This window comes from Venturia canescens, chromosome 10 (genome assembly GCF_019457755.1).
Source record: "Venturia canescens isolate UGA chromosome 10, ASM1945775v1, whole genome shotgun sequence".
In the NCBI taxonomy this organism is placed as follows: domain Eukaryota; kingdom Metazoa; phylum Arthropoda; class Insecta; order Hymenoptera; family Ichneumonidae; genus Venturia; species Venturia canescens.
This window is the reverse complement of record NC_057430.1, coordinates 2665388-2681266: the sequence shown is the minus strand read 5'-3', so window position 1 is coordinate 2681266 and position 15879 is coordinate 2665388. Positions and strand designations below refer to the sequence as shown.

Sequence of the window (15879 nt, the reverse complement as noted above, 5' to 3'; positions counted from 1 at the left end):
AAAGATTATTTTAGATAACGCTTATTTCCAGTCGAACAAAATAATGAAATCTTGAAAAGTTTTCGTTGACATATGCATCGCGCATTTTTTATATCCTTTTTCGCACACATATCACAGGCTACATTTACGCGGCCGCTTTGATACTGGTTTAGTATATCACAAAATTTAACGAAATAAATAGTAATATGCACTTCGTTAGATGACGAAAATTATTTTTAGTTATCCCGCACGCACTTCATAAGATCATAACCCCAAACGTCAACATGACGTGAAACTTCGCCTGGTGACTTTCAAGCTCTCGGCATGTAACGTCAGTCCGCGACACCGCCGCGAAGTTAGACCGAGGGACATGAGGCCTTTGATGGTATTATATACAGACATGTCAAAAAAAAAAATACAGAACAATTCTAAAAAAATTTTACAAATCTTGAAAAAACGTTATATTAAAAAAAAACTAATCTGCATCTATTTTTTAAAGTGTCAAAAGAATCAAATAACAAGTAAAAAATAATAAACCGAAAAATCGCCCTTGAAATCATTTTGGAAACCGATGCCTCATTCTTCTTATTTGATTCGAACAGCTAAATCAATTGAAAAAAATTCCATCTAATTTACGTGCAACATTAAAATTTATTATGTCAATTCGAGGCCAAGTATTTTCTAATGAATTGAAAAAAGTTACCATTTGAATTACGTGCAGCACTAAAATTTATGATATCAATCGGTGGACAAGTATTTTATTAGTAACTCCAAATTTTGACATTATTGAATTGTTCTAAGAAGCTTTCAAATCCAAAAGAATCACATGCAATCTAGTCATTTCTTACTCTATGGTGGCAGAGACTTATAAGAAAATCGATTCTTCTCAGACTTTCAGGATCCTCTGGTATTATTCACAAAATTCGACCTTGATTGGATCGATACAAATTATGTTTAAATATGTGTTAACAGTACTTGTCCGGCCCATCACTATTCATTCAATAAAAAATCAATCATAAAAAAACGAAAATGTACGGCAGAATCTGGTTAAAAATTTATTGAAATGCGATTCATTATAATGAATTATAATAATTATTAATTTAATTTTATTATTATGATTAATAGTATAATTATTATTAATATTAAATTAATAATTATTAATTTAATGTTCTTAATAATAGGATAGGTTAGTTCTTATTCCGAATGGAATTCGTTCGCTGAAGAATAAGTGGGAAGTAAAAATTGCCTTCATTGAATATAAACTGGAAAGTTATTTTGAAAGCTTGAACATATACAGGGTGTCCCATTTTAATCTTACACCTGACTTTTCTCGGAAAATATTGCTCGGATCAAATATTGTGTGCATCAAAACTTTTAGGGGTTGAAGGGGGACGTTTGATAAAAATTGGTTTGTGGATCCAAAATTCAAAATGGCGGCGTTAGAATGGCCGACATGTTTTTTTCGAATGGAAACATAACTTTTTTTCATCACCAACAAATTTTTCAGCGCAAAACCAACAACTTTTGTTGGAAAAATTTTTTGATTAAGTTCATATTTTTTAAGTGAGAACATCATTTTCAACTATTTTAGAGGTATCCAGGATGCACCGCGAAGAGATCTTTAACGTACCAAGTGCAAGTGCGTTTGCGTGTGCGTCTGCATATGCGTGCATACGTGGAGGTGCATGTGTGTGTGTTTTTTATTTTCATTTTATTTTTCAACTTTTTTTAAAAAGAGGGGCATGCAATGCCTTTATGTCCATAGGTACGAGCTCACAAAGATTAGGTCTCTGCGGTTCGTCACTACCGCAGTATTTTCGGACTCCAAACCCTCCTAGTGAGTGTACTCTGATCCCTCCCTAGAGATGTGCAAAGATCCCTCCATTCATGTTTAAACATGCCTGAACTCTTCTCTCAAAACCATCAACTGTGTGTAGGAGAACATCTCTCGTGATCCCACGGCAGGCAGCTCGTATCCGCTCCTTCATGTTCTCTCGTGTTGTTGGAGCTTGACGGTAGACAGCGTCTTTTAAGTACCCCCACAAAAAGAAATCAGGAGACGTAAGATCTGGTGACCTTGGAGGCCAATTTACAGGACCGTCTCGACCAATCCACCGTTGACCAAATGTTGTATCCAGATGATTTCGAACAACATGAGCCCAGTGAACGGGTGTATCATCTTGCTGAAACCACATCTGTTGACGTGTTTCCAAATCCAGATGTTCTAGCAAAAGAGGCTTCATTTTGTAGAAAATCAAGGTAACGGACAGAGTTCACATTTCCCTCGAAAAAATGGGGACCTATTAATTGCCCGTTCACAATACGACACCATACGTTCAAACTCCATCGATGCTGGTGATCGATCTGTCTCAACCAATGTGGATTCTGATCAGACCAATACCGAAAGTTCCATCGGTTCACTTGACCACGGTTGTTGAAAGTGGATTCATCACTGAACATAACGTGTCGAAAAAAGTCCCTGGATCGCTCGATTTGTCTCAACGCCCACCGACAGAACGCCACCCTTCGCAACGGATCTGGATTAGGAGTGTCTTGGTGGAATTGTAGTCGGTACGGGTGAAGTTTCGCACCTCTTAATACACGGTGCACTGTCGATTTGGGAAACCCCAGTCGTTCCGAGATCACTTTGGCACTCAAATGAGGATCAATTGCTATCATGGCTAAAATAACCATGTTTCGGGCTTCATGCAATCAACCAAAATTATTGACGTTTGGGAAATGTCGACGGTGGCGGATCATCCGACCTGCCCTCGCTCGCTGCTCAAGGGTTCGGATTGTCTGCCGTGATGGGTGACGACGATCAGGATATTCACGTCGATACAAATTTTCAGCTCGGAAGTAATTGCCCCGACACCGCCCTAAAATAAGGAGCATATCAACGATTTCGTTGGGACTGAAATCAGCCATTGTTGCTAATTTTCAGAATTTTCCTCTAATTTAAGAACTTTTAAAAATTTCGAGAATCAAGAATTTTTCTCTGATTTCAGAACCTTTACAAATTTTCGATTTCGTCTCTTTCTAATGGCTGCGGAGTCAGAAGATAAACGTTTCAATTAATTTTTCATCCGTGAGCGATCACAATGACTTCTAAAATAAAAAATTCTTCTCTGATTTACAACTCAAAAGTAGGCGTAAGTCTCGCTTACGTGAACTTATCTTTAAGCGTAAGCCTCGCTTGCGTGTACTTATCTTTAAGCGTAAGCCTCGCGTACGATTAAAGGTAAGTTCACTTTGTAAGAGATTAAAGAAAACATCATTGGTAGTACTAACGTAGTCGGACTTTGCGTAGTTCTCTTACTTTAGAGTTTTAAATCAGAGAAGAATTTTTTATTTTAGAAGTCATTGTGATCGCCCACGAATGAAAAATTGATTGAAACGTTTATCTTCTGACTCCGCAGCCATTAGCAAGAGACGAAATCGAAAATTTGTAAAGGTTCTGAAATCAGAGAAAAATTCTTGATTCTCGAAATTTTTAAAAGTTCTTAAATTAGAGGAAAATTCTGAAAATTAGCAACAATGTCTAATTTCAGTCCCAACGAAATCGTTGATATACTCCTTACTCGCAAACGCACTTGCACTTGGTATGTTAAAGATCTCTTCGCTGTACATCCTGGATACCTCTAAAATAGTTGAAAATGATGTTCTCACTTAAAAAATATGAACTTAATCAAAAAATTTTTCCAACAAAAGTTGTTGGTTTTGAGCTGAAAAATTTGTTGGTGATGAAAAAAAGTTATGTTTCCATTCGAAAAAAACATGTCGGCCATTCTAACGCCGCCATTTTGAATTTTGGATCCACAAAACAATTTTTATCAAACGTCCCCCTTCAACCCCTAAAAGTTTTGTTGCACACAATATTTGATCCGAGCAATATTTTCCGAGAAAAGTCAGGTGTAAGATTAAAATGGGACACCCTGTATATTATGTCCAATTTTTTACATTTATCGATGCACAATAATATCCCTTGTATATTGCGGAACATTTTGTTTCCGTTTTTTATTAAATTAGTGCAATTAAGTAAAAATTAATTGAACATAATTCTCTCAATTCCCTCTGCATGAATACGTATGTGATCCATCAGTTCTAGACAAGCCCTGATTTTTATTTGGATAAACAATTTAAACGGAAAGTGCTGGGCCGGACAAGTACGTAATTGAACAAAATGACGTGCGAATTTTACCCCCACCGCCGCGAATCGTTTTATTCAGAGAAAAGATAGTCTCGGCGAGCTCGGGGAGCTCGGGGAACTTGAGGTGCCCATTGCATTTCCAAGATACAAATTTTGATATCACGAGGAACATATCACCCAATGGCTTATTGAAATATACTTCAAAATTGATCATGTAACAACTCAAGTAAATATCTATGCATTTACTTGGCACAAAGATTTTTTTCAAACTGGGGTGTATAAACAAGCGATCAGATTGAACAAGAGATACTGTCATAAATCTGCAAACTATGTTGATGAACTCAATGAGAGAAAATAGAAATACACAACATACATATAGTCCTGAAAATGAACAGAAATTGGTATGGATACACTGTAAGCTAAATCGGTGGAAAAAAGGGACTGGAGGGCACGGCCAAACTAAATGTAAGAGAATATGACAAATATACATGGGATCAGATATTTTTATTCGATAAAAGTTTTTACAAATTTATTGGAATTCATTTACATTCAACCAATTGTTCATTCAAATTAATCTATGTTTAAAAACAATTCATGATAGGAAAGGAGGACACAATTAACCGATCATCACGAATTTATCCAGCACACGATACACACATCCCGAACTTCGCATTGTCAAAACAACATAACCCTTTTACATAATATATCGGTTATCTATATAGCGACGAGGCGGAGGTGCTGGCATGTGACGTCAGTTCGCGACACCGCCGCGAAGTTAGACCCAGGGACATGAGGCCTTTGATGGTATTATATACAGACACGTCGAATTTATAAATATGTTATTAGCTTTTGTATAATCTTGAGCCTGTGCAAAGTTTTTTCACAGCAATTACGCTATTGATCGTGTTGGTTTCGGGCTCATTCGAAAGGGATTTTGAAAATTAGTCTCCAAACTAATTTTCGTTTAACAAAACATCTCTTGAGCTCCGCAATTCTAGAAAATGACATGCCAGTTGTACCCTCACCACCGCGAATCGTTTTATTCAGAGAAAAGATAGTCTCGGCGAGAGCCTCGGGCCAGCAGACGACAGGGCTGTCAATGTACTTGTCCCGAGACTCTACCGAGTCTTTTGATAAAACACTTGTCCTCCGATTGATATCATACATTTAAGTCTGTACGTAATTCAAATGGTAACTTCTTTCATTCATAAGAACTTTCTCAAGTTCATCATGGTACCCAAAGGAATGAATATTCTGAATTATCATTAAATACTTGGCCTCGAATTGATATCATAAGTTTAAATGCTGGACGTAACTTAGATGGAAATTTTTTTCAATTGATTTTTTAAAACTTTTTTATTTTGATTTTTCGTTTTTTTTATTTCTTACGTTTCATTTGATTTTTTTGACACTTAAAAAAATAATTACAGATTTGTATTTTTTTAAATGTAATGTCCTTTCAGGATTTGTCAATTTTTTAAATTGTTCTTTTGAAATTCTGTACAGTTGGTTGGATAATTTTTTTTATGGAATTTTTTTTCACATTTTTCGTGATATGATCAGGAAACAAGGGACCATCAATGTACTTGTCCCAACCTTTTTTTCCCTAGGGGAATTTTTGAGATTTTATATCACGTCTTTTTTCTCAAAAGTTCTGCAATCTTGTTTTTCGGGTTACATCAAGCTGAGCTAACCATGCACAATCACGCTGAGTTCAAGAAGAAATGAAAACTATATACTCTATAATCAGAAAATTTAAAATTTGATTGAAGCAATCTTTCAACTTTTCACTTAGCTTTTAAATGTTTACATACGAGACAAAAGTACTCGTCACATCGATATATTCATGTACCTTCTCACCTATTTGTTTTGCAAAATTGAGAAAAAAATTGGCTATTAGTAGGCAAGAGAAAGTCGTAATATTAAAATTTCTCTTTTATCTCAAGTAACTTGCTGTTGATGAACTCAAGAACAAAAATCAACAGAGTGTTGAATGCGAAATTCAAATATTGGTCGATCTATCGAGTACTGACTCTGTCCTATATGCGGAAATAAATTAAATTTTCGTAAATAATCTTTTTCACAATTTTTTCCAATTATAAATCGAACGCCGTATTATGACAAATAATTATAGTCAATAATTTAAACCCTAGATGTTTGTTTTGTGTGTCCAATGCTTGAAATTCAATTCAAAACTCTCATTAACGTTGAAAATACCGCCATAATCGGTATATTAGTGGATAATATCATTCACTAATACGGCAAGGCTGTAATGTATTTGAATGTTTTTCACAGTTTAAAATAATTTTCATTGCGAGATTTGAGAATTTTTGTTTACATTTTTCGAGATATAATTCGAAAACGGGCGATCATCAATGTACTTGTCCAAATTTTTTTTCTCCGAGAGAAGATTTTTGCGGCTTGATATCAAATCTTTTTTGTGCGGTAGTTCTAAATTTTTAAATAAGGTTTTCGAAAGTTTTCCAATGTTTCTTTTATGATGTTTAAAAATAATTTATCCAATAATTTTCGTAAAGTTTTGTGCAATTTATAACAGTTTGATATTCTTCGAATAATTGACGTGATCCTCCCAATTTTTCAACGATTCCGAATGTGTCCACAATTTCGTGGGATTAAAATCATTTTCCGTGACGTTTATGAATATTTTGTATTATTGTAGAATTTTCCCCGGTCATTTATAAATTTTATTTTCAATTTTGTTGATAAAATCGTTGTGAATAAAAAAGATACGAAGATTTTTCAATGAAACGAATTTTTTGATTGATTTTCTTTAAAATTTGACAGAAGGAGAGAGAAAAAAATATAATAATGCTCACCAAGCCCACCAGAATTCGCAATTTTCGGATACGTGTATTGAATTCTAATGTCAGAAATTTTTATTTCATTAATAAATGTGCTTCCAATGACTTTTTGAAGCATTCTTTTTAATTCATATTACCATACCCAGATATATCAAATTAATGTACACATGTCGATGTACAAAATTTTTGAACTCTGCATGTAGCCGCTGAGTTCCAATCAGAGAAAGAAAAAGTATGAAGTTTGTCTGGACCAACAGATTTGCTCGTTTTTTAATATGTATGCATTGCATTTTGAAAACATAAATTCTTATGCCAATCATAAATGGGCCACCGCTGACTTTTTGTACCATTTTAAATTATTTATTATTTATGTATATCCATATTCTATCATCTTTTTATAATTTTTATAATTTATATATACCTTAGGGTGGTCCTTAAAAGATGTGTTTTCGAATTTCTTTGCTCCCAGGGGCTTAGATGCTTCCAAATTAATTAAAAATAATTCCCTGAAAATTTGAGCTCTTGATATTAACTCTAAGATAGTCCGCATTCCAACCTAAGATTCTTATGGGAATAACATGAGAAAAATTCCTTTCGTTCTTTAGTATTTCATAACTCTGGGACAAATAAATTAAAAATTTCGAGACACACATATTTTCATAGAGAATTTGACGCTTTACAAAAAAGGTCTTTTATGATTTCTAGCTAAGTCTATTGGTTTAAGAGTTATTTGAGTTCAAAGTTTAATTTTTTTTCTCATTATCAATATTATCAAGGATATTCATCAAACCCTTAGGGAAAAAACGGTTAGGACAAGTACATTGATGCTTCCGTGTTTCCTGATCATATCACGAAAAATGTAATAAAAATTCCTTAAAAAAATTATGTAGCCAACTGTAAATAATTTCAGCAGAACAATTGGAAAAAAATTTCACAAATTTTGAAAAAAACATTACATTAAAAAAAATACAAATCTGTAATTCGTTTGTAAAGTGAAAAAAATTCAAATAAAACATGAGAAATAAAAAACCGAAATATCGCGCTTGAAAACATTTTGAAAAACGATGCCCCATTTTTCTAATCTTATTCTAACAACTAAATCAATTAAAAAAAAATTCCATCTAAGTTACTTACAGCATTAAAATTAATAATATCAATTCGAGGCCAAGTATTTTCTAATAAATTGAAAAAAGTTATCACTTGAGTTACGTGCAGCACTAAAATTTATGATATCAATCGAAGGACAAGTAATTTATGAGTAACTCCAAATATCACCATTATGAAATTGTTCTAAGAAGCTTTTAAATCCAAAAAAATCACATGCAAGCTAGTAATTTCTTATAGCCGGACAAGTACTTTTAACTCATATTTAAACATAATTTGTATGGGTCCAATCGACGTCGAATATTGTGAATAATGAATAATACCAGAAGATCCTGAAAGTCTGAATCAATTTTCTTATAAGTTTCTGCCACCATAGAGTAAGAAATGACTAGCTTGCATGTGATTTTTTTGGATTACTTAAATTCACGGTCTTGTATACAGGTCTTGCAACGAAGCCCAATTTCAATGGTGAGCGATTGTCACGTTAATGTCATAAGTTTTCTTTCGCGTCAACGCCGCTATATGTCGTTGCTATCGATGAGTGTGGTGCGCAGTGTACATCGCGCATGCCAGTGCTCCACAAGGTTTCCACAAGCGTCTAGCAACTGTCGCGTACATTGCCGTTTTGGTTTTATTTAATCATTTTAATGTCGTTTTGTTGAGTAATAGGAATGAGTAAAAAAAATGTGCTATTTGATATTTTTGGAAAATTAATGTTGATGAAATTTTATTTATGCAACTATTAAATATTCTTACTGCTTCCTTCGTTTATTTTAACATTGATTATCTGAAAACCCTATGAATCCAACTCTAGTTTCCTTTCCTTGATTGTGAGTACTGAAAAAAATGTAGAAATCAAGATACTTTTGTTCTATTCCGAGAGAAAAGTCAAATATTATTTACGAAGCTTTTCTTGAGTTTAAATCATTGCAAAAAAAAATTACACGTACTGAGGATCGAACTCAAGACCTTCGATTAATAGAAAAGCTTTATACCAACCTAACCACAATATCTTTACAAAGTATAAGTAGTCTTTTAATATTTAAGTAATTTTGCCACGCTTGAGGTCAAATATTAGACTTGCCGGTTTGTTCGGCTAGTCTATTATCTCATTTGTTTTATGATAATTACCTACATTCTTAAACATAAAAGACAAATCATAAATTTCCATTATAAAAAACTTGTGTCCTACTTGTATATAATAAACACAAGTCCACGTGTGAATAAAACAATACGAGCTAGGCGCATGCGTTACATAAGCACACTCCTCGATCGTCATGCCTCTCGCGGCCGTAAATTGAAAAGGAGAAGCGCAACCATTAAGCTGACATCCCCCACTACCGTTGTTGCAAGACCTGTATACAAGACCGTGCTTAAATTACTTGTCCTGCGATTGGATATCATAAATTTTAGTGCTGCACGTAACTCAAGTGGTAACTTTTTTCAATTTATTAGAAAATACTTGGCCTCGAATTGATATTATTAATTTTAATGCTGTAAGTAACTTAGATGCCATTTTTTTAAAAATTGATTTAGTTGTTAGAATAAGATTAGAAAAATGGGGCATCGTTTTTCAAAATGTTTTCAAGCGCGATATTTCGATTTTTTATTTCTCATGTTTTATTTGAATTTTTTTCACTTTACAAACGAATTACAGATTTGTATTTTTTTTAATGTAATGTTTTTTCAAAATTTGTGAAATTTTTTTCCAATTGTTCTGTTGAAATTATTTACGGTTGGCCACATAATTTTTTTAAGGAATTTTTATGACATTTTTCGTGATATGATCAGGAAACACGGAAGCATCAATATACTTGTCCCACCCGTTTTTTCCCTATGGGTTTGATGAATATCCTTGATAATATTGATAATGAGAAAAAAAATTAAACTTTGAGCTCAAATAACTCTTAAACCAATAGACTTAGCTAGAAATCATAAAAGACCTTTTTTGTAGAGCGTCAAATTCTCTATGAAAATATGTGTGTCTCGAAATTTTTAATTTATTTGTCCCAGAGTTATGAAATACTAAAGAACGAAAGGAATTTTTCTCATGTTATTTCCATAAGAATCTTAGGTTGGAATGCGGACTATCTTAGAGTTAATATTAAGAGCTCAAATGTTCAGGGAATTATGTTTTATTAATTTGGAAGCATTTGAGCCCCTGGGAGCAAAGAAATTCGAAAACACCCCTTTTAAGGACCACCCTAATATACCTATATTCCATAATGAAAAATACGAAGTGCTAATACTTGGTGCTCATGTCTAAACACAGAATTTTCAAAGTTTTCCAGTATCTGCTGCGAATTCGTCATCTACGTTATGACAGACAGAAAAAAGTACCACAGATTCATAAAATTAATTATGCTAAAACTAAAAAGAAAAAAGACAGCGCACTGGAAAGTGAACAGAAATCAAAATTGTTTCATGTATCTATGCATTGGTTTTCGAAGATAGCAGTTTCAGACTTATTCAGAAACCATAGGGAAAAAAAGGTTTGGACAAGTACATTGATGTTTCCGTGTTTCCTGATCATATCACGAAAAATGTGATAAATATTTCATAAAAAAAATAATGAAGCCAACTGTAAATAATTTCAACAGAACAATTGGAAAAAATTTCACAAATTTTGAAATAAATAAAAACATTACATTAAAAAAAATACAAATGTGTAATTATTTTGTAAAGTGAAAAAAATTCAAATAAAACATGAGAAATAAAAAACCGAAATATCACGCTTGAAAACATTTTGAGAAACGGTGCCCCATTTTTCTTATCTTATTCTAATAATAAAATCAATTCAAAAAAAATCCATCCAAGTTACTTAAAGCAATAAAATTAATGATATCAATTCGAGGCCAAGTATTTTTTAATAAATTGAAAAAGTTACCACTTGAGTTACGTGCGGCACTAAAATTTATGATATCAATCGGAGGACAAGTGATTTATAAGTAACTCCAAATTTCCAGATTATGGAACTGTTTAAAGAAGGTTTTAAATCCAAAAAAATCACAGAATTCTTACTCTATGGTGGGAGAGACTTATACGAAAATCGATTCTTTTCAGACTTTCAGGAACTTCTGGTATTCACAATATTCGACGTCGATTGGATCGATACAAATTATGTTCAAATATAAGTTAAAAGTACTTGTCCGGCCCATCACTATTTATTCATAAAAATCAATCATAAAAAAAACGAAATTTTTAGTTCAGTTTTCTTAATAATAGTATAGGTTAATACTTATACCGAATGGAATTGGTTAGCTGGAAGAAGTGAGAAGTAAAAATTGCCGTCATTGAATATAAACTGAAGAGTTATTTTGAAAGCTTGAACATGTTTATTGTGTCAAATTTTTTTCATTTATCGATGCACAATAATATCCCTTGTATATTACAGGACAACTCGTTTCCATTCTTATTAAATTGGTGCAATTAAGTGAAAATTATTTGAAGATAACTTCCTAAATATTCTCTGCATGAATGTAAGTGCTCCCTCAGTTCTCGAAAAGCCCTGATTTTTATTTGAATGAATAGTGATGGGCCGGACAAGTACTTTTAACTCATATTTAAACATAATTTGTATCGATCCAATCGACGTCGAATATTGTGAATAATACCAGAAGTTCCTGAAAGTCTGAAAAGAATCGATTTTTGTATAAGTCTCTCCCACCATAGAGTAAGAAATGATAAGCAGTCATGTGATTTTTTGGGATTTAAAAGCTTCTTTAAACAATTCCATAATCTGGAAATTTGGAGTTACTTATAAATCACTTGTCCTCCGATTGATATCATAAATTTTAGTGCCGCACGTAACTCAAGTGGTAACTTTTTCAATTTATTAAAAAATACTTGGCCTCGAATTGATATCATTAATTTTATTGCTTTAAGTAACTTGGATGGATTTTTTTTGAATTGATTTTATTATTAGAATAATAATAATCCGAGGCGCGAGGCCTCGGACTCCCCACCACGCCACTCGGTCTCATTTCTCCGACTGACAACGCTCGACGAACTTTAATCAATTTTTTTTAATTAGATAAAACGCACCTAAGGATCTGAAAAAATTCACGGTGATTCCCTGGGGTGTTGAGAGGTAGGTGATATTTTTTTCCACCCCCCAATGTCGATAACAACAACAATAAACAAAATAACACTTAAACATCATTATCTCCGGTTCTAATCAAGATATTCATGTTTTTTTTTTAAATTACTCGGCAAATGAAGGGCAAGTACAATCCATCATAATATTTACAATAATATGAAAATTCTTCGAGATATCTGTAATTGTTTAAAAGCATAAAATTTCAAGTCGCCCAAAAATTGTGATTTTGGTGTATAAAAAAAATTTTTTTTTCCATTTATGGAAAGTACTAGTAACGATCTGACTCCATGATTTTTTAGCTACCTGTAGGCCAATGCGATCAGACTGGGCAGACGATTTACGGATTTTGGTTTGTTGCGAATTGTTGCTAAACTATACAACATAAGCAAAAAAAATTTGTACGATAATTTTGAACACACCTTATATTACTTGTATCATGAGTTTCAAAGCCACACGTTGTCTATTTATCAATTTATAACGAAAAATGTACTGGGGTACATTTTTTTTAAAATGCACTTTGGGTTTTGCAACTAAACAAATAATGATAATCGATCTCATGACGGCTCATTTTTTTCAAGAATGATGAGACGAGCAACTTTTGTTTGAACAGTTTCCATGTACAACCCATAACAAAGACGTTATTTAACAAAACGTGGGGTTCCAAAAGTTAAAACAACGGTTACGGACAAATCCGGACCTAACTTTTTGGGGCATAAGTGAAAATATGTTCGTCCATATCTAATGAACCTAGAAAAAAATTGGCTAACCTACGTCATTCCAGAATAGAACTTAATTTTATTCTTCTAAACTATTATTTCTGTAGCCGGGATCCCGGGACCCAAGCTTCCATAGAAATGGGTTATAGCTGGCATCAAGAGGCCTTTGATGGCGTTCTGTACAGACACGGTAAATCCATTAATGTGTTAGTAACTTTTGCATAATCTTGAGCCTGTGCAAAGTTTTTTCTCAGCATTTACGCTACTGGTCGTGTTAGTTTCGTGCTCATTCGAAAGGGATTTTGAAAATTAGTCTCCAAACCAATTTTTGTTTTATAAAACATTTCCTGAGCTCTGCAATTTTAGAAAATGACATGCCAGTTTTACCCCTACCACCGCGAATCGTTTTATTCAGAGAAAGTATATTCGGTGAGAGCCTCGGGCCAGCAGACGACAGGGCTGTCAATGTACTTGTCCCGAGACTCTACCGAGTCTCTTAATAAATTTTAATGCTACACGTAACTTAGATGGAATTTTTTTTGTCAATTGATTTAGCTTTTAGAATAAAATAAAAAGAATAGAGCATCGGTGTGAAATTTTTTTCGAATTGTTCTGTTGAAATTATGTACACTTGGGTTTATAATTTTTTAATGGATTTTTTTTTACATTTTTCGTGATTATAATTAGGAAACAAGGGACCATCAATGTACTTGTTCCAACCTTTTTATCCCTACGGGAACTGTTAGGATTTACCTAATATACCTAAGGTACGATCGTACTTTGAAATTTTGGAGAAAATCGAATTTTTTTGAAACATTTTTCAAAAGTAAATATATTAAAAAATATTTTCTCTTAAAATTGTAAATCGATCTAAGCAGTCTAAATGTACTTTTCGGTCCCTCAAATATGAGCGTATGAATTCATTTACACAAAAACTTTGAAGTCGTTCATTTCGAAACTAATTTTTTACATCGTTTGGTGCTAAAATTTCCGAAATTTCTGTACCGATTATTATAAAATTTCAATCACATATTTTGGACACCTATAGCAACCCACTAAACTAGGATTACTCAACAACATTTTACTATGTTTTTGGCAAAATGCAGTGAAAAAAACATACAATTGTTTTTCTTTCTGTTTTTTTCGGCCTCCATTTTGTTATTTTTTCATTTTCATTAAAAATCCCAATTCATCCGATTTCTAATGATATGTCGAATCTGAAAATTCAAAATTTTTCTGTCACAGATTATCATTTTTTGAAATTTCAACACCAGTGCACACCCACCTACAATCGAGACGTTGTATTCAAATGGTGTTTTCATATATGTTACAGGTTCATAAATGATATAATACATATTTTTTAAATGTGTTCTTCATACATAATTTTATTAAAAATTCTTTAAAATAGCTTTTTTCGGGCATCTAAAGTAAAATCCTGCCGCAAATATTTATGTACTGGGCTTTATTTATACGATTTTTAAAAATAAAATTTCACCTTTCACTCGACATATCTGTTGTTTTTCCTATATATTTGATGACATGATATCTACCGCAGTTCCAGCAAGACACATCCATAAAACCATTAATTCGTTGAAGATTCATTAAATATAATTCTCATTCGTATTTTATTACTTATTGTTAGTATACTATCATCAGTAAATATACACATTTCACATGAAGTGCTCCCGATAACAAATAATATTTTCAATCCAAAATATGAAATCGATATTTTTTCTATTTTCTTGACGAACATTTGTTTCTTCTACTCCTGTCAAATGATATAATTGATGATCTAAGCAAATGAACGTCATTCATCACTTTTTCCAGTTTTTCTATTTGAGTATCTCTGACCGATGTTTATAAGTTGTTACAAAAGGTATTTATGCGAGTCATGAGATAAAATGTAACAGAAAACGCGTGATTTATCTTTAATTAACGATGAGAGAAATCATAGTTAAGATTTTTATTCTTGAAAAATATGTTTGTTATTGTGTCTTTTCTTTCCGGTAGTACTAGGGCGAACGGAGTATTTCCTCGACTATTCTGTAAGTCCATTCGCCCACCAGCTTGTATCAGATTTATGCAAACTTGAATTTGCTTGTCTATTGGTACACCATTTGGTAACGCGAACGCCAAATGGACTGGTGTATTGTTCAGGTTATTCGGCATGTTGACGACTTCGTGACCGTTGTTGTTCAGCAAAACCTATAACGGAACACACCAAATGTGAAAATTTATTTCATTGTCCCTGCATAAATACTATTTCGTTGTCTAAGAACGTTAAAAACGATAATTTCCATTTAAGAATGGAAGGAGCATTTGTACGATTCGTAACAATCACGTTATTAGTCATTATATTCATTATAACTTGATTTCCTCTTTAGGTGCCTCTTCACGTGAGAGTAAAGCCGCTCTCGAGAGTAATACTTGTTAGTAGACATGCTGCCGAGAGTAACTGCAGACGTGTCACTCTCAGTCGTAAGTGTACTCTTGAAAGTCACTTTTAGAATTCGCTCTCACGTGGACAGGCACCTTTTGTGCTTAAAGAGTCAGGAAACACATTTCCATGAATAATTAAGATAAAAATATACCAACTACGAGAAGTACGAGACTGAAATTATTTGCACATTTGAGCACATTGAAATACATAAGTATACCAAATTTCAGATCGATCGAGGGTATGGGCTTTTCGGAAGTTTATACCATTGTGGCACTCCCATACATGTAGGGTCCAGAAAATTTTTTTTTTTGATAAATATATGCGAGGACATACCTCAATAAGAGCGGGATCACGACACAAAGATACTGCTATGTGTAAAGCCGTATTTCTGTATTCAGTCTGTTGGACTTTTTGATCAGCTCCATTGTGTAACAACAATCGTGTTACGCCAATGCTGTTTACACCTGATCCGGTTGGATCGTGAGATTCTACTGCCACGTGAAGAGGCGTTTTACCTGAAATTTTCAATGATTTTATTTTATTTTTTTCGGATTAGGATTTATTCACAA

General features: G+C 33.2%; 1 protein-coding gene across 3 annotated transcripts in view; it reads right to left on the bottom strand.

Moving 5' to 3' along the window:
- Nucleotides 1–14226: 14226 nt before the first annotated feature.
- The window catches only part of LOC122417036 (uncharacterized), a 57389-nt gene continuing 55736 nt past the window's right edge, over nucleotides 14227–15879 (bottom strand). For all 3 annotated transcript variants that reach the window (XM_043430267.1, XM_043430268.1, XM_043430269.1), the window contains 2 exons: nucleotides 15644–15825; nucleotides 14227–15075 (listed from right to left, as the gene is read on the bottom strand). In XM_043430267.1, coding sequence (XP_043286202.1) covers nucleotides 14803–15075; nucleotides 15644–15825 — 455 coding nt within the window. In that variant the 3' untranslated portion in view covers nucleotides 14227–14802. The remainder of the gene's footprint in view (nucleotides 15076–15643; nucleotides 15826–15879) is intronic.